The sequence below is a fragment of the Python bivittatus genome, unplaced genomic scaffold (assembly GCF_059951505.1).
Source record: "Python bivittatus isolate LINGU-HERP-01145 unplaced genomic scaffold, Pbiv_v1 ctg000190_np1212, whole genome shotgun sequence".
NCBI classification, from domain to species: Eukaryota; Metazoa; Chordata; class Lepidosauria; order Squamata; family Pythonidae; genus Python; species Python bivittatus.
Window position 1 is genome coordinate 14,882,372 of NW_028277042.1, and position 26,752 is coordinate 14,909,123.

General features: G+C 40.7%; 1 protein-coding gene across 1 annotated transcript; it reads right to left on the reverse strand.

Annotated features, from left to right (window-relative positions):
• Positions 1 to 1,684: 1,684 nt before the first annotated feature.
• N4BP1 (NEDD4 binding protein 1) lies at positions 1,685 to 26,545 on the reverse strand. Its single transcript, XM_088136112.1, has 7 exons — positions 26,062 to 26,545; positions 16,404 to 18,112; positions 6,050 to 6,180; positions 5,575 to 5,671; positions 4,021 to 4,128; positions 3,777 to 3,884; positions 1,685 to 2,901 (listed from the first exon to the last, which is right to left on the reverse strand). Exons 1-7 carry the CDS (start codon positions 26,308 to 26,310, stop codon positions 2,568 to 2,570), a joined length of 2,736 nt encoding a protein of 911 aa, XP_087992238.1. The 5' UTR covers positions 26,311 to 26,545; the 3' UTR covers positions 1,685 to 2,567.
• Between the last annotated feature and the right edge of the window lie 207 nt (positions 26,546 to 26,752).

Sequence of the window (26,752 nt, forward strand, 5' to 3'; positions counted from 1 at the left end):
GCTCACATGACTTCAACCTTTTGTTTTTGACGTATTTGCCTTTCAGTGGGGACACAGAGTCAAGATCGAGGCCTTATTCACACCCTAGATGTGATCTCTGTTTGCTGGAATTCTAGTCAAGAAATTCAGATAACGCGAAAGAGTGAAACACCAATGGTCACAAATCAGGCTGAGAAAACCCAAGATGTGTGGTATCCATGGTTACCATGGAGACTCTGATAATGATGATGTTAATAATACGACAGCACAGTAAAGCTTCACCTGTATAAACCTTCACAGGGGGGTGTGAGTCACGGGCAGAAGGCTCAAAGGAAGTGAATTAGATACAGAACAAGAGCAGAGAGGAGGTTCAACAGTCCCTCTCGAGCTGAAGCAAATGAGAAGGCCACAATAGGGCTGGGGAACGTGCAGTTTTGCCCCAGATATTAGGGAACACAGCTAGCTTGAATTTTAAGAACATGCTCTCTATCCCACCTAACAGCTTCTATGTTCTTCTGTTGGTATGCATGTTATCAATGCTTTAGACCAATGTTCCTCAATCTTAGTGACTTTAAGATATGTGGACTTCAATTCCCAGAATTCCCCAGCCAGCATGGCTGGCTGGGGAATTCTGGGAGTTGAAGTTCACATATCCTAAAATCGCTACGGTTGAGGAACACCGCTTTAGACTATAGTCCAGAGAGAAGCAAAAAACAACAGCTAATCCATAGATGATCTTCCAATGGACTAACGGAAACTCACAAGGGCTGTTGCACAGAATATTAGATTAGAGGAAGCTTGCAAGACATTTGGCTTCTCAAGCAAAAGCACATACTCAGGATGACTTAATACAAATTACTGCTTGGTAAATTTAAAGCATCAATGGGCCATGACAGTTTTCATAAATAACAAAGTCAGCCCAATCCTGCTGTGAATAGACTCTGCTGGCAATTCAGCCCTTAATGACTATTTCATGGACCATTAAAAATTGGCTCCTGTATTCCACCATTAGCTGGAGCTTCTTAATTAACCGAGTCAATAGCTACTGCATAGTCCAAGAATCTCATATAGACATTTTCTGTACATGAGCAAATTGTGTGATCTACTCATGGTATTAGTTTCTTTGCAAAATCATTTTGTTTAGTGAAGGATGAGCAAACAAACACACAGCTGGTATATATGACTGCTGTATAAATAGACTGGTTAACCCCTCTGTCATTTTTTAAGCAGGGAGGAATTCCTGAGGAGCTGAAACACGTTGAAAGTCTTGCGCTAAAACGGTTGTTTTTCCTATGTGCTGGAGTAGAAGAAGCAGGCAAGAAAAAGAAAGAAAATTGTTCAGTCCTTTCTCTCTGATCCTCTAGCTCTCCAGATTTTCAGACATGGTTGTTCTCAGGCTTTATCTGGAGGCATCCAGTATGGATTTGAAATTTTTTGCATGCAAACTACCACTAAGCTACAGCCCATTTTTGGCTTGTTGTGAAGACCCAGATACCCACCTTACCAAAGATGGTTACATTTACAAGGAGCATCTTGTAAAAAACACAGGTGTCCTTCAAGTATGGCCCATTTTAAAATTTTGTGTTATGTGCAACTCAGCACTGCCCTTTTTCTTCCTCTTTCTTCTATACCTGACAGTCCACTGATATCCATTCCTAGGTTGAATAAAAATATGTTTGACTTCAGAACTCTAGATATCGCATAATGTTGAAATGGAACATTGTGATCAAGTGACATCCTTAGGGCCACACAAACAGACAAGGACCTATTTGTCTGGACCCATATAACTATCAGAGCTTCTAAAAGGCACAAATTGTCTGCAAATGCTATGTTTACGAGGTGTGCCACAGAACACCATATTTTTATTACCCTATATAAAAATCTGGGAATCAAATGCCTCTTTTGTTTTTAAAACCAAGGAAGAACACGGAACATAATAAAAGTTAGCATACAGAATCAGATCAAAGGTTCCTTTGGTACATCTGCCATTTGAACCTAGCCATTTCCTAACATACTCTACAAAGTCCTCCAAAACAGCAATTTGTCTTCCTAACAAGATTAGTTATAGAAGGCAAGATGCACCAATTCTCCTGCATCAATTCTTCAGAGGTTTCTCTATACCCACATTTTATTTCTGAACACAAGTCAAGTTGCTTGCATTCATTTAGGTTTGTTAAATGTACATAGTTTAATAAGGAATTACTCAACAACGAGAATCCAATATAAGAAATTAAATCCATTAATCACCTGTCATTTAGTCCAGAAGTGTGAATTTACTTTCAGTAGAATTTAGAGCTGCTTTCAGATCACTTCTCAAAAAACTTGCAGTAGCTTTTGTAAATGATTTAAAGCCAGCTCATTAATAAATACTTTTTCTTTCAAAAGTACGCAGTATAAATTTGTAAAAAAAAGAAAAAAAAGTGAACTTAAGTGAACAAAGAGGGCATCTCAAATCCTCTGAATATTCACATTTTTTATACAAAAGGATTACGTTTTGACTATTCACAGATGGCCTGACATCAACTCAGATGTATCTTTACATTAACAATCCAAACTGCAAAACTGAAAGGTTTGGGGGTTTTAGTTCATCAGCTTAAATCAAGTACCAATGCAGACAAAGCATTCATGTCTCTCATGTGGGGATGCTGGGCAAGGATTTCCTCAATCTTCTCCCCCTGCTCAGAAGTAGGGAATATTTTTTTCAAGGCTTCTTTTAAATGGGTTGTTTCTGTGGCAGATCTTGGAGACGGGGGGAGGCCTGAGTTTGCCAGAGGCGTTGTAGGAAACAGAGGCAAGGCAGGGGTGACAGCAGATACTGGGTTTTGGGGCAACTGTCCACTCCCTTCAGATTGCATGAGGAAAGGCGATATCCCCAAAGGAAGGTGACTTCCACTTGCAAGGCCATACTGGGTGGGCACAGCTCTGGAGAAGAAAGGAACAGCATTCAGTAAAGAGTCTTTGAATGGTAAACAAGCAAGCAACCGTGCCCATAGAAGAGGGCCTACTGCTGGTCATCACGAAGATAGTCTATATTTAGTAATCTTGCTGTTTGTTTTTTTTTAGTGCCTTTGAGTCAGTGTTGACTCCTAGCGACTGCCTGGACTAGTCCCTGCAGTTTTCTTGCCAAGATTTCAGAAGTGGTTTGCCACTGCCTGCTTCCCAGGGCTGAGAGAGAGTGACTGGCCCAAGGTCACCCAGCTGGCTTTGTGCCTAAGGGGGGACTAGAACTCATGGTCTCCTGGTTTCTAGCCTGGTACCTCACCACTCCACCAAACTGGCTCTCAGTCTTGCTCTTACTTAGCCTTAATGAACTTTCACATCTGCCATTTAAAATTATATTACTTTGTACTTGCTTTACCATTTGATATAAGCAGCCAAGAAAACTTTTTAAAGTTCTATTAGATCTTTGTGTCCTGGTACAATTTACTTCCAGCTTAAACTTCAACCTTTGAAATAACTGCATCACAGAGCCATCTGTGGCATGCTCCATGATACCAGGAATATCCTCATATTTACAAGGAATCTACTACATTTCTAAGTGCAAGAGGTTATTACTAAGATTATACGTGGCTTATCTTAATGATAGCAGTCTACGATGCAAATATACACCCACCATACTCAGTAATGGCAACAAAAACTGAATCTGACAGCAGGGGCCACTCCTACACAGGCTCCACCTTTCTTGCCTTTCTGTATCTCGTGAACCTTTCGGTGTTGTGCAGAACTCTTTTTTTATTTCCGCTTCCTCTTTTGAAAAAAAGGAAGATAGAGCTTGGGAAGCCCCTAAAACATTCTACCTGAAACTAGTTTCCTCCTGAAGGAAACGGTCCAATCCTGGTCCATTTCGTCCCATAGGATCATCAGGAACCATGAAAATGTCTCCAGCAAAAGTGTACTGCAGAAGCCTAACACAGCAAAAGAAAGGGAGGTTTGTAACAAGAAAGCAACTATCAAAAGGATAAAGAGATGTCATTATTTATACTGTGTACACATACACACACACACAATTTTTTATCACAAGGCAATAAAAAATGCAAGTACCTCCTCTGAATAATCTCCCTCCAGGTTGTGGATTCATCTACAAATTCTCTGAAGTTATCATTGGTAACAATAACACCTCCAGTTTTTTCAGCAAGGTGCAGCAAAAATCTACAACATATTTATGAGAATCAGTATCTGTGCCCTGAATAAATTCTTTTTTTGAAAAAAAAATTATTAAAACATTTAAAGGAGCAGAATAAATAGCCACATAAAAGAAAAAAGCCAGAAACAGACATAGTAGATAAAGAATGAAATTTTAAAATTTAAAATTGTAAACACTTTTATTTTCTTTATAAGTAAAGAGTTTAAAGTTACCGCAAAATTTCAAATTCCTTATTTCAATGATTAATTAAATTTATAGAACTAAGTTCATTATTTTTCTCTTTATTATTTTTCCCATTCTCCCCATTTTTTTCTTTTTCCTTTTCTTTTTCCTTTATATGATCACATGCTTCTATCTTTGGAACAATGACAAATATCAAGGATATCAATATTAATTCATGTTTAGAGTTTTATAGAGATTCCTAGTTATTTCTTAAGGTAACAAAATAACTATAATGAATGCAATGAATAAATTCTGATGAAAGCCTGATTAATATGCAGTGTCTGGGTAAGATGTCGGCCGTGTCCTATCATCAAACTGGTGATTTATCGCCACCACTGACCTCTGCAAGGGGAAGGAACAATTAGGATGATCTGCCCCAGGCATGCAATGGAACTACTTGGTTTACAGCTGGTACTTGGGGTTTTCTTTAGCACTATGGAGAGCAGGTATGCCAGAACCCTCACTGAACTCTGGAATACCGAGACCATGGGAACACTGGATGGCACTCCCTCCCTGCGCACTGCCTGTCCCTGTACACTGATTCCAGAGATCTCTTTGGTTTAGTGAGGAGCAAACATGGTTACAAGCCCAGGTTGGGCTTACATGTGGTGGGTAAGAGTGACAAAGAGACAATACTCTTTGTGCAGAAGACTGTCAGGCAGCGCTCTTCAGGGTGACTCCCTTCCTTTTGAAGAAACGCAGATGAGATGATTTCCCAACAGACCATAGTCAGCAAGAAAAACAGTGAAAGGGGTGAAAAAAAGAAAAAGGTACCCCCCCAAATCGTTAAGAAAATCACTAGTTTTCTATGACGTCATAGTATGATACTGCATTTATACAAACAATGACAACTGATTTTTAAATGTAGCTTTTCCCCTCCTACTGGTATCTTTACAGATCTCCTTCCAGTTGTAGTAGTTTCCAGGATAATTTTAGAGTTAAAAAAAAAAAGAAAGAGAAGGGAGTGGGAGGCTTGCTTTGAAATCATCCTGGGAACTAATACAGCTGGAAAGAGGTCTGTGAAAACATTAATGGGGGAAAAAACTATTTTTTTTAAAATCAGTATATTCATTTCTTGATGTACATTCATTATCTGACAACCAACACATGCGAACATATCTAACTTTTCTAATGGCATCTTCTAAGACAGAGAATTAGTCAGCTGGGTAGCTTCTCTTTCAAACCTCCAGGGGTCACAGAACCGGAGATCAGGAACAAACCCTCTTTACCTGTCATCATGAGATGCAATCCTAGCTCCACACACAATTCTTGCTGGGGTGAGGGCCAAAATGCCAACATCTTGGAGCTGGGTTAAGAAGTGCTGCTCTATGAAAAAAAGAGGAGGGAAAAGGTAGAGAATAAAATAGATATATTTTATTTTGGTAGGAAAGTACCAGATAGGCCATAATGCACATACTACTACTTTAAGTTCATCTAACCGTCAAAGTACTTCCTGCACCGCAATGCTTACAAAAAGCCAGTAAGAAACAGACATGGAGACACAAGGGCTGACAGCAGAACAGGTTCTTTGCTGTGTTCTGTAACCACAAAGCCTCTCTCTTCTGTTTAATTTCTTAGCTAAGCTTGTGAGTGACAGAATATTGGAAAAGTGAAGGTTGTGGTTCAGATAAGCAGAAGGTATGAGGTTGGAGAAGCCTGTCTTAAATCCACAGGTCCAAGAAACAGTTTTGTTTTATTCCTTACCTGTGATATTGGAATCTTTCCGCGTTCGCCACTGTGGGACAAAAACTGTAATCTTTCTATGGCCACGCTTCCAAAAGTAATCAACAGCAATCGCGATTCCTCGACAGGAAAAGAATTTTTGCAGGCCATGGCTGTAGGAAGAGAGAGAAAACAGTGCTATTTCTTAATCTACCATTTACCATCATTAACTATCAAATTCTTGAATGAGGGGTGGGTGGAGGTTAGAATCAGTAAAGACAAACTAAAAAACTATTCTGGCATCACCTTTAGGAAAGTAAAACATAAATGTATAGAATGAGTTTTATTAGCAGTAACTTTAGGCCTTCTGTAAAAAATGAAAGGTATCCTATGACTTTAAGCTGGCAGGCTTTCAGGATTTCCATTTCAATAAAGCTGCTCTGATGCTACAGCTGAAAATGGGCTGTTACTTCTCACAGAAAATTTAAGACTGAAAAACATATCGAAAAGTAGCACGACAAAGAAAAAGATGCTGAAAAGAGAGAGGGCATTTTAAGCATCACCAGGGATATCCGAAGAGGATAACCGTAGCAAGAGAGAAACAATAGGAAATATGACCTCCATATACATAAAAGGCTTAGGGTTAATGACGCTTAATGACGCTGAAAGTTGCTGGCCAGAAATGGTCGACGCTTCAGCGGTTCGAGTCCAGCCTTTGCGTTAAACAGGGTGAGCTCCTGTTTCCTCCCCAGTTCCTGTCAACCCAACAGGTCGAAAACTCACGTGAGTAGATAAATGGGGACTCTCACTCTGGTGGGAGGAAAAATGCTGGCGGCGCCTTGCAAAAGGAGATGGGAGCAGTTGCTGGTAGCGCGGAAACTGCACACGCCCCAAAAGGGCGCGAAGCAACGGAAACCCCGCCTCCTGCGCTCGCCAGCTGGGCTCTGCCCTAGGAAGGAGGCTCTGGCAAACCACTTCCGAAACACTTGCCTTGAAAACTGCAAGGACTCGTCCAAGCAGTCACTGCAGAGTCGGTAACGACTGAGCGCAGATTAAAAAAAAAAAAAAAAAACATAAATGCTGCAATAAGCACGCAAACTTTATAGACAGCAGTTCAGTTAATCAGCACAAAATTCTAGATGTAGCAAGAAATCACAAGTGGAAGATAAAATAGAAAAAAATATTAACTTGAGCAAAAGTATACCGTGGACCTCTACTCCAGCAGTCCCTAATATTCTTCCAAAGGTTAAGAACGCTTTGATAGTGAAAGTGATTACCAAAAGAGGTGGTGTTTCCCTTCAATGGGTACATTCAAGAAGAGGCCAGTCAGTTATTTTACTTTAATCTGGATTCCTGCACTGAGCAATGGGGACTCACTGATCTGCATGGCCCCTTCCTGATCAGATCAGGACTCACTGATCTGCATGGCCCCTTCCAAGATTCTAAACCAGTGTTTCTCAACCTTGGTCACTTGAAAATGTGTGGACTTCAACTCCCAGAATTCCTCAGCCAGCTATGCTGGCTGAGGAATTCTGGGAGTTGAAGTCCACACATCTTCAAGTGGCCAAGGTTGAGAAACACCGTTCTAAACCATTTGGTCAGAATCCAGACCAAAAACTAGACAGAACTAATTAAGAATACTCGTGTATAATATACAAAATCACTGTATCCTAACACTCCTAAAGCTGGCCACCCAGCACAGATTATTATGGAAATAGAAAAGGAAAGACAGATCAAACTGCTATTCCACAGGACTGCCTGAAATGTGTTTAAAAACTGCCGATGACATTCTTGCTTTAGACTGAGGGACACCAAGGTTTTCACCATCATCAGGCTAAATTTATTTATTAATTAAATTTATATGCCGCCCATCACCCCCAGAGGGTGACTAAATAGAGTAGAACATTCTAAACAGTAATAGAAAACTAGGGGATGCAGACTCCATAGTTCAACCCTTCTATGGAGGAGGTCAATTCTAGGAGTTGAAGTCCACACATCTTCAAATGGCCAAGATTGAAGATTGAATCTGGCCTGAGAGAAGCTCCCCACCAATTCAAATGTAAAACTGGTCAAGGTGAAAAGGGTTCAGTGATGTCATGGCTCATTTCCCATAGTAAGCATTAACCAGTTGCCTATGATGTGGTTTTAGCCACAGGCATTCAACTCCAAAGTTGAAAACTCAACTCATATGTTTCAGCTATATAATTCAGAATGCCAAACAATCTTCATTTAACTCTAGAAGAATACAAATACACTACTGTGGAGTACAATCACTTGGCCAGGTGGTCTTTCAGATTGTCTTAAGTTGTAAGAGTTATTTTCCATTGATACCTGGACAGTAATGACATCCTATTCATAATTATGGAGGGAGGTAGAAAAGTATTAAGCAGATTATGTCCATCTCAAAATATGACTTTCAACATGAGTATATTGGCAAACCTAAGTACTGGGGAGGGGTCAATCCCAATTCATAACTAAATACAAACTCTATGCAGTCACATGTTGGTATAAACCTCACTATCTTATTTATCTTCATTGTAGTCAAAATGCCACACCTGAACTGGATGTTTACCAGAACAGCCTCCCTACCTGGCAACTGCTTTTTGCTTTGTGAGAAATTATTTCCCCTTCCACAGAACCCCTCTCCAACCCGCCCCCCCAAACTTTGATTGTAACAGCATAAGAGCCATGCTTGTGATGGAATGGTTTGATGAAGGCCGTGCTCGGGGAGATAAGCATTCCCTTAGCCCCCAACAGGAACATGGGAAGGTTAAGAAGATGAGACTGGCACCACTCTAAGGAATTCAGAGTGTTTTGGCTTGCTGGCTTGGGAAGTTTAGATTCCGTCTGGAGAGATTTCTGTCTTTGAGATGGAAGCTAATAAATGCAACAGAACTGTATCTGTACTGTCTTGTGGAGTTCTCTGGGCTGAACCTGACAATGCTAAACCAAGCCAAAAGCTTATCTACTCCCTCATTCACCTGAAACACTAGCCAGTCAGAAGACATGGCAGTCACTATGGAGTAAAAAAAAAAAAAAGAGAGAGAGAGAGAGAGAGAGATGATTCTTCTTTGATTAGTGATTATACCTGGAACATCAATTTTAGTGAAAAAAGAAGAGATATATCCCTGACAGTGGCACCCATAAAAAGCTGTGATTATTCCAAAACGATTCCACTCATGATGACAGCATCATTAAATTGTAAGGCATGGCACTTTTGTGATGATGTTATAATGTACATCTGCACTCCCTTCTCCCCATCAAATGCCCAAGTCTGAGGCAAAATCTACAAAATAATGTGATTTGAACCTTGAAGGTTATCACTAAAGTTTTCTATTTTTTTTCCCTTACTGTAAGACTGTGTCCTTGCAAGAGAAGAGGGAGTACAAGCTTAGAAACTGGAAAGAACAAGATAAACCAGCAGCATGACTATATGCTTGATTTAGATTTCCTTCCTTGTATGGAAGACTTCCTTCACGGCTTCTGTTAGTCACCATCTATCCACACAGTCTCCTCACCTCCTTTATACTACTCCCTAGCAGAAAGGAAAATTAACAAGCAGAAGCTTGCCCAAGGCCAAGCCAAGAAATAACCAAGATATAAAAGCAGAGTATCTAAAATGGGTTCTAGGTTGAAGTTTGGGATTAATGCCAAGTCAGTGTGGTATAGGGATTATGGTGAGAACTAGGACGAGACTCAGTTCTGAGTCCTTCTCATTCAACTACAGATGAGTGCTATTACACTAGAATAGTCTGAGGTGTTAAAGAGATCATTCAAAAGCAGATATTGTAAAGTGTATTGATGACTGTATTGTCTTCTTGGAGTGCTCAAATAACATTACCAGCACTTCCTTCTAGTTCCTCTTTCTCCTTTCACTTTAAAACGTTTAGCCAGGTCAGACCTGTACTTCCCAAACTGCATACTGGGGCACCATTCTACAATTTAAACAATTAAATAATTAGTGGATTTGGTGAATTTAATTTGATGAGTCCATAGAGGAGGATGCCTGTATAAACAATTGCTCCAGACTTGTTTCCTTCTAAGTCAGTGTTACAGTACAGAAGATGAAACTGGATGATCCATTTGTTCCTGATGCACGAGAAGTATGTGCTTCAGAATGAACTGCCCTGTATTTCTCTGCATGAGTTGCTCAAGATTTGCCTCCTTCCCAGTCAGGCTGAGAAGACAGGAAAACTGTCAAACTGGACAAGGAAGGAAATCCATAGCTTCAGAGGAGTTTTCTGGGGTTCACCATTTAATCTCTCTCCTCCCCCAAATTGTAACCACAATTTCTATAGACATTATTTATTTATTGTGCCTGGACTATCTCAACTTTTGGCATATTTCAAAGTAGTTAAGAGAGGCTCTACTGGATCAAACCAAAGACTACTTTTGTCCAGGAGTGGCAAGTCAGACACCTTCCAGAGCCTCAGTTCTTTTCCACTATTGCTCTACGTAACTAAAAATTTGTGAATTTGTAGGAAGGAACAGAGTATCTCACAAGATGGCATAGATAGCTAACTAGATGTTTCACTGTGAATTTCATTTGTAACAGCTAATAGTTTTGATAATGCACATATTTCTCTGTGCTAAAGATGCTGGGAACAAAGGTGGTGAAAAATGTGGATGCTCTTCTTAGTGGCATATGAGGGAGAGACCTAACAGAAACTAAGAAACTAAACAGCTACCTCAGTGGGTACATATGCATTTGCGTGCATGTGTATGCACACATACATGTAACATACAGTACTGTGTAAAAGGTTTAGGCAGGTGTGAAAAAATGCTGTAAAGTAAAAATTCTTTCAAAAATATATATTGTAACTGTTTATCAATTTACAAAATGCAAAGTGAGTGAACAGAAGAAAAACCCAAATCAAATCAATATTTGGTGTGACTACCCTTTGGCTTCAGACCAGCATCAATTCTTACACTTGCACACTTTGTACACTTGCACAAAGTCAGGGATCTTGTAGGATTAGAGTCAGGGGTATGATTAACCAATGATACCAAGCAGGTGCTAATGATAATCAATTTCATATGTAGGTTGAAACACAGCATTAACTGAAACAGAAACAGCTATGTAGGAGGCTTAAAACTGGGTGAAGAATAGCCAAACTCTGCTACTAAGGTGAGGTTGTGGAAGACAGTTTCATGTCACAGGTCATACCCCATGGCAAGACTGAGCATAGCAACAAGGCACAAGGTAGTTATACTGCATCAGCAAGGTCTCTTCCAGGCAAAAATTGCAAAGCAGACTGGGGTTTCAAGATGTGTTCAAACTCTTTTGAAGAAGCACAAAGAAACAGGCAACATTGAGGACTGTAGATGCAGTGCTCAGCCAAGGAAACTTAATGCAGCAGATGGAAGACACATCATGCTTACTTCCCTCTGACATCGGAAGACGTCCAGCAGTGCCATCAGCACAGAAACCAGTGGGACCCACATAAACCCATCTACTGTCTGGAGAAGCCTGGCCAGAAGTGGCCTTCATGGAAGAATTGTGGCCAAAAAGCCATACCTCCGATGTGGAAAAAAGGCTATGCGACTCAACTATGCACGAAAACATAGGAACTGGGGTGCAGAAAAATGGCAGCAGGTGCTCTGGACTGATGAGTCAAAATTTGAAAGATTTGGCTGTAGCAGGAGGCAGTTTGTTCAGCGAAGGGCCGGAGAGCGGTACAATAATGAGTGTCGGTAGACAACAGTGAAGCATGGTGAAGGTTCCTTGCAAGTTCGCATCTGCATTTCTGCAAATGGAGTTGGAGATTTGGTCAGGATCAATGGTGTCCTCAATACTGAGAAATACAGGCAGATACTTATCCATCATGCCATACTATCAGGGAGGCGTGTGATTGGCCCCAAATTTATTCCGCAGCAGGACGACCCCAAACATACAGCCAATGTCATTAAGAACTATCTTCAGCATAAAGAAGAACAAGGAGTCCTGGAAGTGATGGTCTGGCCCCCCCAGAGCCCTGATCTCAACATCATCGAGTCTGTCTGGGATTACATGAAGAGACAGAAGGATGTGAGGCAGCCTACATCCACAGGAGATCTATGGTTAGTTCTCCAAGATGTTTGGAACAACCTACCTGCCGAGTTCCTTCAAAAACTGTGTGCAAGTGTACCTAGAAGAACTGGTGCTGTTTTGAAGCCAAAGGGTGGTCACACCAAATATTGATTTGATTGGGGTTTTTCTTTTGCTTGCTCACTTTGCATTTTGTAAATTGATAAATGTAAACAATTACAATATATATTTTTGAAAGCATTCTTACTTTACAGCATTTTTTCACACCTGCCTAAAACTTTCGCACAGTACTGTATATACAAAACAATGAACTGAAAGTTACAAACTATACATAGAGACAAAACCCACATCCAGTTTATATGTCACACAATATGGACCAAATTGGCCTTTTTTGGTACTGTTGCAACAGCCCAAAAAAACCCTTTAAAGACTATACTTCCTCTAACAAGATCACAATTAAATGTAATGCACAGAATTACACAGCTTCAACATTTGCATAGCTTTTCCCACTAGAGTCTCAATTTGGGGGAAGCCACCTGGAATTTAAAATGAATCATAAATGCAACTTTCATCTTACATCAGTATTTTATGAGCTTTCTCTCAAGTGAGACTATTCATAGTAGCAGCAGGTCTTTAATATACCATGAAAAAGAGAAGAGTGAGTGACAATTCAGTTGGGTATGCATTTTTAAGTAGGTGACAAGGCACCTCTTTAATTAATAGTGACAAGGTAGCTCTGTAAAGTTCTCTTTTTCACTCTCTTTTTAAAACCTGGGAAGTGACTTGGGATGAAAAAAACAACCTGATTTTCACATATCCAGCACCCTTATCCCAACTGGAGGGCGACTACCTCCTCTGAATTAAAGAGCCTTGCCTTACAATAGTAATAGAAGTCCTGTTTGTATTGCAGTTTTACTAACATATGCCCAATATATCTCAGCATTTATTTTAAGATTTCAATTTCTATGGCCTTGGTGTTGGGAATGACATGTACGTAACTTCAAACTACACTGAAAAGATTCCATAACTTTAGATGCTGGCACTGATCTTTGCAAGATAGGAAAAAGGCAAGGCTAGTAGCCAAGAAACTGGCTACTTAGGGATATGAAAGGCCATTTCATTCTCATTAAAAATTAAGTTGTTGCCTCTTACCCTTATTAACAGGGAGGCAGAATTATATGAACCCACTCACCAACACATTTTCTCTCCTTTTCCAATATTCCATCCCATCATTTTAAGGGCATCAGGACAGCTATAAGCAACTTAGGATAAGATTGCAATTTAATAAGAATTTTAAAATATTAGGCCACCTATGCTTAGGTTTTAGCTACTTTAAAATCTTCAAGAATCCTCAGAGGCGTCTTCAGAACATTTCCATGTGCCAGTTAAGGGATGTATTTTCCCACACAAGCTTCCTCGCTGACTAGGAATCAAAGACGTTCTGATCCAAGAGCAACATTTCCCTATCGTGTGAAAGTGACATGCAACAAAGCACCCACAACCTTGATAGTTATAGGCTCATTTGTCAAAGCTTGGAAGCTTATGGAAAATTCATTTAGCAATAAGTGTGGGGTTTTTTTTTTTTGGAAAACTCTGTAGAAGATACATCCAGGTCAGTGACAGAGAAAAGCAACTTTAGAAGGAGGATTCAGAGCAAAGGGAAAGGGTGCTATTGGTTTTCCATTAGCTGATTAGCAGCAGCACTTTGGAACGGTATGCATGAATGATTCACTGTATGCATGTGCATGCGCACGTGCACGCACACACGTACAGAGCCCCTGTGTTCTAACCTCCTTTCTCAGCTATCAGATTCTTGTTTTGCATATATCTCATGTGCCACAAAGTTCTACCTCTCATGCCATAGTTTTCAGAAGTGAGGAGAAGTCAGCCTCTAGGACTGGCTAGACATCTTCCTTTGAGCTACAGTTGATTTCTAGCACCTTATCTTATCTATCTCTGGTCTTACAATTTTCAAGTTTTACTTTTGGAACTGCAGTTTCACTTATAGCTAATGCAGTAATCCCTGAAGATAAAGAAGAAATCAAATATTGTTTCCTTCTGCAAATACGGTTTGCCTAACAGTGCAAACATGCTCTTGTGTAACTTCTATTTGTTTCAACTGTCGGTGGATTGAATCCAAACCTGGAACAACTGTTATCACAGTGCCTTCTTATACATTGAAAGAAGCTTCTGTAATACTAACCAAAGATTAGTCCCCAAGGACTCCACATAATCAAAGACTGTCATCCTGTTTCAAATTTTCATCTGAAAGCAAACCATCACCATCACCATTTACAAAATATACAGGCAGTCCTCACTTAACAGTGGTAATTGGGACTGGCAACTCTTGCCAAGCGATGCAGCTGCAAAGCATGATGTCATGTGACTGTATTGATTTATGACGGCAGTTCTGGTTGCCATCATTAAGCAAAACCTACATGGTTGTTTAACGCAATATCATGCGATCACCATTTGCGACCTCCTGCCAGCTTCTCCATTGATTTTGCTTGTTGGATGCTATCAATGAAGGTTGCAAATGGAGATCATGTGACTGTGTGATGCTGTGACATTGTAATTGTAAGCCAGCTGCCAAGCGCCTGAATTGCAATTGCATGACTATGGGGAGGCTGAGACGGCTGCAACTACGAGGACCCATTGTAAGTCCCCCTTGTTCAGCGCCATTGTAACTTTGAATGGTTGCTGAATGAGTGGTCGTTCAACAAGGACTACCTGTATAGGAAAAAAACTTCCATAATCCAGTTCAAAGACAGACTGAAAATGTGGAAGTAGAGCAGAAGAGAAATACAGTGCCTGTGATCTCATGCTATGCTTTAGTTTGGAATGCAAATTTCCATTTATTTTAAAAACCTTCTAATAATACTAAAATGTACTTGATAAGCATAATATTTAGACAAATATTTATGAAGTATGAAGATCTTGAGCATCCTGCCAGAGATTTCCCTTTTGCTTTCTATAAAAAAAAAAATACTCTACAATGTCATATAAAAACAATGAACAAAACCCTTTTGTTTCAAACTTTACTATTCATATACAAATGTTATTAGTTCATATTTCTTTAACCAAGCAAGAATTCCAGCTTGGTTTAAAGAAAATAAGAGAACGCAGAAACAATATTGCATTGATTTGAAAAGACCCTGAATTTAAGATTACCTCCTCCAAAGGGAAGAATTAGGTTGAAACAGTTTTGCCTCCATTACTGCATTGTAAGTTGCCTTCCTATTTAAAATATAATACTTCTGTTTAAATGTTTTTACATAAAATCATTAATCTTCCTTGTAGATACGGTATTTTCTCCCTCTCTTTTAATACCAGAACACAATCAATTATCAGATTCACCAATTCAAAGTGCAATATCAGATTATTCCAACAGTGCCTTGGAAAATTAAAACACTCCTGAGAAGAAATGTCTGGAGCAGTTAGGTATTTGCTATGCCCCTAACCCATAACTGGTAAAACCTCCCATCTTCACCACATAACTGGTTTCATCTTGCATGGGGTAGTTAAAAAGGTCAGAGATCCTGAGAGAATACCTTCTTTTTATATACCTTGCCTCTACTATTTAAGACTTTAAATGATTTTAATATGTGAGCTTGTGTTCCTGTATGCAACTGGAAGTCTCCAGTGCAAATCTTATTCAGAGCAGTGAATTTCCTAATGGCATCAGCAGCTCTTTCTTTTACCTTCATATTTCATTTAAGAGCACTAAGGCTCAGAAAATATTGACTCTCTTAATGTGTTTGTTTGTAAAGATTACCAAGGTAAAATATTTTAAATACTGTAATATACTATAAATAAGTATGGTCACATCTGAACAGTGACTCTCTCATGCTAGCTTAAACATGTATCATGGGGATTATTCAAGAGGCAAGATCAAGTAGGGAAAGGAAATAGCAGGGAATGTAAATATAAGCAACAAAGCATGGGCCAGTTGCAGCAAAAGTGTCGCAGATGCCAGCAGACCTGTGAACTTCATGGGATATTCCAACTCAGGCACGTGAGTACAGTAAAAAGGCCTTTCCTGTACATTTTTAATTATTCTCTGGTACTCTTCGGGAATGACACGTGAGCTACAGGATGCTGCTTTGGGCTTTAGAGCTACAGCTTCACTACTCAGTCTGAGAAACAGCTAGCTTTTTTTGCTTTTATATGATTTCTGGGTATTACTCAACTTGCTGAAGGAAATTCAGAAAGGCTATAATTTCAAACCCAATTTAAAGACAAAAACTCATCTAAGTTCCATTCTCCACAAGAAAAACTCCTCCAATCTCATCTTCTTCATTTCCCCTCCCTTCCCCATCCTCCTTCACTCTACATGCTTCTAGAAAGCTAATAGTCATCCATACTCACGAAATTGCAACATTGCTGCCATCTATTACTACGTATTTTAAGCGGGCTCTCCCCGGCTCGTTTTTCAGTTCCAGCTTGTACGGTGTTTTCAAAGACTCTAGAAATCTCTGAACCCCAGTGACTGAAGGATCTGCATGATGACAGTACAGCCCCCCTGTTTTCTTTTCTGGATAAGGAGTCCTTAATTGTAGAGGCAGTATGGTGTCTGCAAACTGCTTTGGTTTTTGGGAAGGGAATTGCTTGGTTCCAAGTTGCACAGGATTGCAGTTTTCCTGTTGGTCATGCTTCACAGATGATTGCTTGGGACACCCTCGAAGCACAGTTTCTTTCTGAATTGGTGGGTGTGTGCTCTCCCAGCCACCCCTTGCTACCAAGATCAGATCTTTGGGTTTCTTATCTTTGGTTGCCGTATGTGCATTACTACATGCGTTCATAAAACCATCACTTTCAACATCACTTGCGTGGGAATTACTACAATGTTCTGAACAATCTGAGCATATTTTGCTGATATCTTTATTCAATGAACTTTTGTTACCCAAAAGAGCAGTTCGGTTTTCAGTGTTTGACCCATGGATTTTGTCGTCAGTGATGCAGTGTGCTTGAGAAACAGAGACAATGTTTGCATTTTTTTGTGGCTCTAATTTACAGGCAAGATCTTGGTGGACACTGTTGCCAGAATTGCCTTTATTTTTCTCTACCCGTGTTTCGACATTCTGGGAGATAACTCTAAGCTTGTCTTCCTCTTCAACACCCATCTTGCTCTTTTTTTCAATTTCTTCTAGAAGTAGTAGTGGTTCAGCCAACGGTCCATGCTCGGCAATCACCATTTCTACAATTTCCTGAGAGTAGCCCATGCTTTTGAAAAAGTTTACCAAAATCTTATATTCCATCTCCTCACTTATTTCATCACCATCTTTAGTATTAAGTAACTCATTTGTATCTGTGACCAAATCTATCAACACTACATCATCATGAGTTTTACATGACGCCTGCTTACATTCCTGATTGTTTTCGAAAGAAAATTGTTTCTTTGGAAGCCTCTCATCATCATCTGATGACCTCCTTTTACATGACTGCCTTTCTTTGGATGAAGATGCCTCCAGAGAAGTTAGACCATTTATAGGTAAAAAATGTCCTTCTGAAGTATCAGGAAAAACGGTATCCATTTGTTTCGCTAATTCAGAGACTGGCGTACCTGCATTGTTTCTTGCTTCCTCTTGACCTATTTTGCCATCACTGTTTATTACAGATGGTTTCTGAATCTGAATTGAGTATTTCAACATCCCATCAGAACGGCCAGGATCTACAATTCTGCTTTCTGTCCTGCAGCCCTCATGCTGTGCAAGACTAAGCAGTTCTTTCTTCAATGAGCTTGGTAGGATCAACAAGTCCATTGTATATTTATCCGCATGAGCTTCAACAAGATGTTTAAACTGTTTCTTCACTTCTGATTCCCTGACAGTCAACACGTTTATGTTGGTTTTGAAGAGGTTCACGAACTGCTGAATTTGGCTCCTGGCCATGACAACAGGCTCAGTACGGCCCTTAATATTGAGTGTCCCTATCTCCACTACAGTAATATCAGCAGATGTGCCCTGAATAAGGGAATTCAAGAAGAGGCTTTGGGCTCCTACAAAAATACAATGCATGTCTTTGGGATAATATTCCCTCTCTTCCAATTCGGGTTCACAGATTCCTTTAATATATTCCTACAAAAAGGAAAAAAAAAAGCATAAATTAGGGCAAATGACAGTTCAGCTCCTTAAATTTGTGCCTTATTAAAGCTACAACTCTAAACTCTGTCAACATGATTATTTATTATTGTTTTTATTGCTCTTTCTCCTGGAGGACCCCGGAGCAGATTGCAAGAAAATGGTACAGGTGAAAACAATCTTAATAAAACCATCATCCTTCATTTTTACAAAAGGGGTGGGGAGGAGAAGAATCCCTTAAATTAGGCTGTTGCCAAGTGTGAAACCTCTAGGAGAAATATAAGGAAAAACACTTCTACACAATGAGTCAATCGGATCTGGTATGCAAGTGTCTCATCACTGCACCTTGAAGCATAATTTTCCCTTTTTTGTTTGTGTTGTTCTACGCTGACCTTGTGTTGAACTCTAAGAACATGAAAGAGCTTTCTAGCTCTAATTACCTGACATTTACCTTCAGGTTCAGAGAAAATACTAAGAAATGCAGTACCATGATAATTTGTTTATGCCCTGAAGAGATCTTCTTATAGGAGTTGCAAATACATGAAGGCAAACCACACAAGGTGCTTAAACTGAGGTTACTCAGGAAGGTGTGTTTTTCACAGTTTAAAGAAGGAAAATGTATAATGTCTCCCCATCTCATTCAGGAGAATACCAGTGAAAATAGTTATTCTCTTTATTTTCTAGAAGGGCCTATCATTATAGGCCCACATCACCTGGAAATAATGGTAACATACAGGATCATCTGTAGCTTCCCTGCTGTCAAGTAACTCGTTTCACAATGACATGTTTGCTAAACCAAAGATGTCTGCAGAGGAATATTACACAGAAAAGTGGACAACTGCAGACAAGCTGTCTTCAGAAACCCATGTTACTTAAAGAATCCTTGTTACTCATATTTATTATTTTATTCATGGAACCCCCCCCTTAACAATTTTGTATTGTTAAGGGTTAGGACATGGGAGAGAATAACTCAAGATCTCAATCACCAATGAGCCTGCTTACCAGAGTAGATATCTGCATTTCAAGATAGCCTATTTTTAGATTCCCTGGGATGGTGAATTTCATGAGAATAATGACTTAACCAAGGGCATTTCCATTCATGAATGAAGCTATCACGCACATGCAATCTCCAGCAGACTCTCATCACCCAACACATTATCCACAACCTCTATCCCTAATATACTACAGCCTGCATTATTTTCAGTCAGCATGGCCTCTGCTGGCTAGAGATTATAAAGTTTTAGTCCAATATATGGGAAAGGTTGTCTCATACACAGAAAACTCGTATCAGAGAAAAAGACAGCCAAGAACTCTTCTTCTTCCAAGCCTTAAAGTAGACTGATAATATTCATAGTAGCACATTACTTCCTCCTTGTTCCACCTTTTCCTAGTTAGCACCTATGGAAGAAAAACCAAGTCAACCCAGGTTTACCAGCAGGTGATGATTCAGAGCGGAAAAACTATACAGGCACCAAGTAATAATGTATTTGAATAAACCCTTTATTGTTCTGGAGGGTAAAGGAATGTAAATTTTCTAGTATAGAACACTTCCTTCAAATATTAAGATCTTGAAATTTATTTATTAATTTATTTACAATGCATCTAATCCACCCCAATCCTTGAGGACGCTAGACAGCATACAACAAAATACAATATAGAGATGCACATTAATAAAACCCAAAAATTAAATATAGAGAATGAAAGGCTCCATGCAGGACCACAAGGGACCCAATGGCTTGCTGAAACAATATTGTACAACCTTGGCTTGTTTACAGGATATTAACAAGGTAGAGGCTGCATGTACCTCCAATAGGAAAGTTCCACAAAGTGGGGGCTGCCACGGAAAAAGCCTGTGTCTAGCCCATACCTATTGAACCTCAAGAGATGGGGTGAAGTAGGGACTTTAAAAGACCTTCTTCTGATGACCAGATCAGATGGGGAAATTCAGGGCATTACTTGTTTTACTAAACTTAAATGGAATTTAAAAGAGCCCATGACTTGTAGACAATCAACAGGCTTAAAAAATAATTAAAAAAAATATGATACCTAAGTGTCCATACTGAGAGGAGAGGCAGGAAATGTTGTGATACACAGAAAATGAATGTACTTACATCATTTAAGATCTTATTTTCAAAAGGAGGTAGCATGCAAGCTAGACAGCTTGCGATCCAGAAACATATATTCAAGGGTCTCTTTAGCCATTGGAACCAATGATACATTTTAAAAAAAATCTGGACCATGTGTTTTCAATTTCAGAGTAGCAGCATTTAGAAACTTGCTGAATCTCAACTTTAAACACCTGAAGCAGTTAAAATAACTTCATTCGTCAAAATATTCCTTTTTACTTATAGTCAAGATTTTCCCCCTCTACCACCCAGGAGCTGATCCTACTACTACATCCCTAAACCTGATTCAAGATCCTTTCAATCAAAAAAGCATTTTTATAGCTGAAACTTTATAAAACAACATTTGAAGACTGAAACTCCCAACATGCAATGGGTAAATGAAGAAGAGTTTTTCTTCACCCCTGAAACATCCATTTGCAAAAGAGCTGCTCGCTTATTGTTATGAAGTATTCCATGCTTTTCGCCTTTAAGCACAATTGTAATCATGGTAAGATCTCTTCACTGTCCAAAGAAACTTGCTACTGCAACTCTAAATAAGGTGCCTTTTTGGGTTTGCTTCTACTTAGGATACATTGCCGAATCCTAACCCAAGCCAAAATACCAAGGATTCTCTATGCATATCTCATTTTTACTCTTGTAGTATCTAAACCATTTCCTATGGGACAGGAAAGAATGACTTGCGTTTTTATGCAGGACAAAAGTCTGGTTCAGCTATCAGTAGTTTCTTCCCATCCATCTTATACCATTTTAATACAGCTGATAGTATTTCAGATTTTAGTAGTAAAGAATATGGAAATAGAGGAAACATACAGGAAAATGTCTTCAATGTACAAACAGCAGAAGCAGTTACACTGGTCTTAAGATTCTGAAAAATAAATCACTCTACTGGCTTCAAAAATAGCTACAGTTCTCACAACTCTATCCTGACTATAGTTTCCAAAGAAATTATCTTTTATATTTACAACTGAAGCAATACACATTGCAACATTCTGGTTTTACCCTGAAAATAGGAAAGAGTTCCTAGTTAAAATTGTGTAAGCAGTTGTGCTTACACAATTTTAACTAGGAACTCTTTCCTATTTTCATATTCATGTGGGCAACTGATTGATAACAAAAGTCTGATGTTTCTAATTTACTGTTTGCTTGCATTCTTATTCCTGTTTTCAGAATGCTACTGAGCAGGAAAGGTGAATATCTAGTTTGGCCAAGAAAAAAGGCTCATCTTTCTTACTGTCAACCATAAACCATTCATGAGACTATCTTTGAAGATGACACGTTCAGAAACTTTAACTGATTTGAAATATGGGATGACCTGTCCAAATGATTACAACGTGCTGATGTTAGAATGTTGTTTACAGGTTCCTAGTTTATTTCTAGTCACAAATCAAAGTACCGGCTTTCATGTGCAAAGCCACAGAAGGCCAGGAGACCTGAAGGAGAGTCTGGAATAATTCTGCCTTCAAACGTTAGGTTAGTGGCAACTAGGAGAAGGCCCCTTCCTTTATAATCTTATTTACAGAATACTAGATTGTACCACTTTGATCTGAACAAATCTCTTGCTCTACCTGCTGTTGATTCATCAATTGGGAAAAGCAAAATAGGAGCTGTCCAAGAAGTTACCTCTATCACCTCTTTATGTAACCTATTTCTGGAATCCCTGAAGGTTAAAAAAATGGGGCAAAAATCCCAGTTAAGGAAAGCCCTCTGCCCAAGCTTGCCTACGCTGTAGTATTCAGGGTATTTTATTTTCTCAGGCTTAAAATCTCATGTATGATTTATAGCCCTCTGGATATGGTTTAAATTTCAAAACCTGAACAAGATTTGGTGCAACTTACCTCTGATGCACTGATTTCATATTCTTCTAGTGGTTTTATGTTGAAATAGATGCAATTTTTTAGATACACTTAATTTCAATTTTTAATTTTAAAAAAGTGCTCCCAATAAGCTGTTTAGATATAGAATGTAAATAAGATTTTCCTATCAGATAAATCTTGCTTGGATGGCTACATCATTTTGTTGCCAGCCTTAATGATTTTACATTTTAAAAGGATTGGATATTTTATTTTTAATTGCTTTAAGTTACCTTAAGGGTTGAAAGTGGAAAGCCAATGCACACATATTTAAAGGTAACGTTTGAGAATGACTGGGAGTAGGGGTGCAAAATTTCCATCTTGAAATGCTCCAGTCCACTTGGAATGGACCAGACTAGACGACTCCTAGAACTCACAGAACAGCCTGACTTGGGGCATATGAGTTTGTTTCCACCTAATGTGTGAAAGACACTGTTCAAGATCCAACGTGCTTTTTTTGAAGATGTGGATGAAATCAGTTTTGTTCTGAACTCAAACCCAGCAAGCATCCAAAAAAGCACAGGTCTCTCAGATAGAGGATTTTGTACTGTAAAACAGATGTGAGAGTCATGGCTTTTCAGAAGAGCTGCATGTGCCTATAAATATTATTCCTAATTGTGCTCATTATCACCTTTCCTATTTCCCACATTCTAGTCCCAGTATTAGAGCAGCTTATACAGAAACAGAAGCACATTGTGGTGCAAAGCTCTTTCTGTATTTTTTGCCAGGGTGAGAGGAATTTCTCCAAGTTGAATGACCCTGCAGGTGCTTTATAATTATTATACATTCAAACTCTTAGACAATAATATTAGCAATGGAGCTAAAAGGCCTTCATAAAATGGATATGCTAACCTTCCTCCTCATTTTGACTTTTAAGAGGGACTCTGTGTGACAGAGCAAAATGCATCTGAGGCATTAAGAGTGCAAGTTCCAGTGTCTGGATGAATGAAACGACTATAGCACTTTGGATCTCAAATACTTAGGTTCACAGGAAAATTAGGTACCCACTGATTGTCAAATCATGATTATAAAGCATATGCTAGTGGGTCCCGCCTTCCTGCCTCTCTGCCTTCCAGTTGAGGATTTCACAATACATAAACTGCTTCTAAGAAGGTTCCATAAATAACTGGTAGGATTCTGGTCCTAATCTTGGAAATCAATGACATGGCCACAATTTACAACTTAGCCATACAAAGAGATACAACTAAGCAATACTTTCATGTCTGTAACCTTCTCCCCTTTTCATCTGTTATACTTAGAGATGGATATTTTCCTGCAAGGCATCCCAAGTACTTGTTCTCCAGTTTCCAGCTCAAGCCTTTTTCGCTCTGAACATTGTTTTAAAGAAATCTCCTCCCTCCATTATCTATACTCAAATATTTGTATGAAACAGGTATTCCAAAAAAGGAAACACCTTGAGTCCTAGATAAAGTACTGACATTCTCTTTATAATATTAACATTAAATACCAAAAAAATTATGGACCACATTGAGACCAATTTAACTGTCAAAAAATCATGCAAGAGAACACTGTTTTGTGGTGATTTTATAAGACTCCATTAAAGAAGGCCTGCTTTCTTCCCCTGAAACCAAGTTCCATCACAGTTAAACTTCTTTTTCAAACAGCAGTGGAATCATACATTACAAAGAATGTGGTTAAGACCTAGAGAGAGCATGAGGAAGAAGAGGTGGTCAGGCATGAGAGGCAGTCTTGAACTCTCTCTGTTAAACCACATGCAGCTAGGAAAGTTCAAGGAAGAACTAGAGAGATTTTACTAAAATATCCTTAATGCTAGCCTGTGGTAAATAAGAAAACTTTCCCAGTCTCATTTACAGTGAGCGAATTAAAGTGGAATCTCTTTGAATGATTTGCAAAACTTCTTCCCAGATTTCTCTCCATCTGGACAAAGCTGCCATTTATGAGATAAGCTCCCAACTGGCTCACCCGCTATCTCTTGATTATGTCTCCTCTCTCTCCCATTCCTTTCCCAGCCTCCCCACAATCTCTCCCACTCTCTAGGTCACAGGTGTGAAATACACAGCCAACTAATATCCAAGTTCTACAGTTACAATGCAAGAGAAAACATGCAATTGTCCAAAGTTGGCATCTTAAATTCAAAGAATCTATAACATTTAAAGTCTCTAATTCAGAACCTAGAGAACTACCACCAGTTTGCATAGATAACACTGGGCTAAATGCACTTATTCTTCCTGTCTGCTCAGAACTATCTTTGCTATGGCAAAAGCAGACAAAACAGGAGATTCTTGATCAGCCCTAGCACACTACAATAGATTATGGCAACAACACTTTGCCGAGTGAGCCCCAGCCCTCAATAAACACAGTTGCTAACAGCATTACAACAATACATTCTGCCTCCTTCCTCAATGTTTTTCTGTTACAATGAACAAGTTCTGTGTTGTCCCTGTTTTGGCTGTGTGTTCAATGGATTGTCCAGGCTGGCGAGCAATTACAGGGAGATTTTTCCTGGAAGGCAGGAAGAGTATTGCTTCTCAGTGACCATGGTTCTTCCAGCTGACGGTAAAAGCCAAATGGTGCTGATCCTACAATTCTTGGGTCAAGAATCCAAGGGAGCTGAACTGACTGTTTCATCTCAGTAAAAGGGCCTCTGCCTCACAATCAGTTATTTACCTGCCAGAAACCTAGAGCTTTTCAGATAAGACATTATAATGAATTGCTTTCCTCTCATTTCATTTCATATTGATGCAGACACAAGATTTTATCACTTCCTTCCTGTAATCTTGGAGGTAAAATACAGTCATCAAGACTAGTAGTCAGTTGGGGCCATATCCCCGGCACTTTCTACCCTCTCACATAAGTCATTTGGACTTACTCTTTGATCAAGAAGGGAAACTTGATGAAGAATTGTCTTATGGCTGATATTGCCCAACTGTGGGGGTTTCCCCCCCCCCATTCATCATTAGACATGGTGGTCTTTTTTATACACATATATATTATTGTTGGTGGTGGTGCACAGCCAGCCAGATGTTTAGACTGGATTTGGCATTATTATTATTATTTTAAATTTATTGGCTGCCCAACTCAAATGGACTCTGGGTGGTGTACAAAGCAAGGAGAAAAAATGAAATCAGATGGACAGCCCAGACTAAAATGATCTAATAAACAATAACATCAACAAAACAAAACAGGGACCTTAGGCAAATAATAAACATCAACCCCAGGCCTGGGACCAAAGGCAGATTTTCAAAGCTTTCTGGAACCATACACGCACACACGTACATACAAATACACAGAGACTCACATGCATTCATACCTACTTCTAAATAAATATGCTTAAATACATATTTATACCTAAGTGTATTTATGTGTATGTGTGCACACACATACACAGACACATGCAAGCCAGATGGAGTGGGGAGGGTGGGAGAGGCTAGCACAGAAACATTCTCCCCAAAGCAATGCCATTGCAGACCCAGCCAACGTTATTTATTTACCGAATTCACACAGCCGCCCATCTCACTGGCACGGGCCTCTGGGCGGCGAACAGAATAAACACACAAGCCGAACAAACCCCACAATTCAACCATCAGCACCAATTAAAGACAGTTAAAAAACCATAATGACAAAAAGGCAGAGGACAGCGCGGTCGACGCTTGTGCACGACGCAGCCGTTTAACGGGCCCCGCGCTTCCGTGGGATCCCCAGGCCCGATGGCAAAACCAAGCGTCGAGGGCCTTCCGGACTCTGACCGGGGGCTGGGGGACGGTGGGTCGGGGCGGGGGCCGCGGCAGAAAAGGCTCTGCTTCTCGGTCCCGCCAGACGAAGCTCCTCGGCAGACGGGGCCCGCAACATGCCGCCCCGGCTGGACCTGACGGGGCGGGCCGAGGTAACCGGGGAGAGGCGGCCCCTCAAATCCTCAGCCCCTCCGATACGCGCATCCCGGGGACCCCCGAGCCCCCCCCGCCCCTCCCAGCGTGCCTCTGCGGCCTACCTTGGCGCTGCGCACTTCCTCCCGTTGGCCCACCAGGCTGAGCCAGATCCTGCGCCCGCCACCGCCGCTCAGCGCCTCCAAGAAGGCCAGGCGCACCCCGAAGAGCCGCTCGATGCAGCCGCGGCTCCGCTCCAGGAAGCCGCTCTTCTCCGCCGGCGCCGTGAACTCATCCAGCACCGGTGGCGTCTTCCCGCCGCCGCCGCGACCCTCCTCCTCCGACGGCGCGGCTGTGGCGCGGTAGGCGGCCATTAGCGAGGCGCTCGACGGCCCGCGCAGCGAGAGCGACACAAGCGGCGGCGGCGGCAGCGGGACGAGGAGGAGAAGAAGGAGGAGGAGAAGGAGGAGGAGAACCGGCGGGGGCGGCCGCCACTGCCGCTTCCCATCGCTTCGGGCCTGACAACCACAAGCGCCACCACTGCCCGGGAAACTCCCCTGCGCCGCCGCCGTCGTCGCCGCCCTCACCCCGGAAGCGCCTGTGCCTCATCGCTATGCAACGGCGACGTCACCATGAAGCGCCGATGCGACACACAAGGCGGGCGGGGCCGGGCCGCCGCCGCAGACCACGCCCCTTCCTCCGGCGCGTCGCCTCTGCCCGCGCGGAGGCCGGGCCGGCATGTTGAGGGAGGGCAGGGTGGTGGGCGGAGCCTCTGGGAGCGTCCTGGACCGCTCTTCGGCCTCTCGTGCCCTGTTG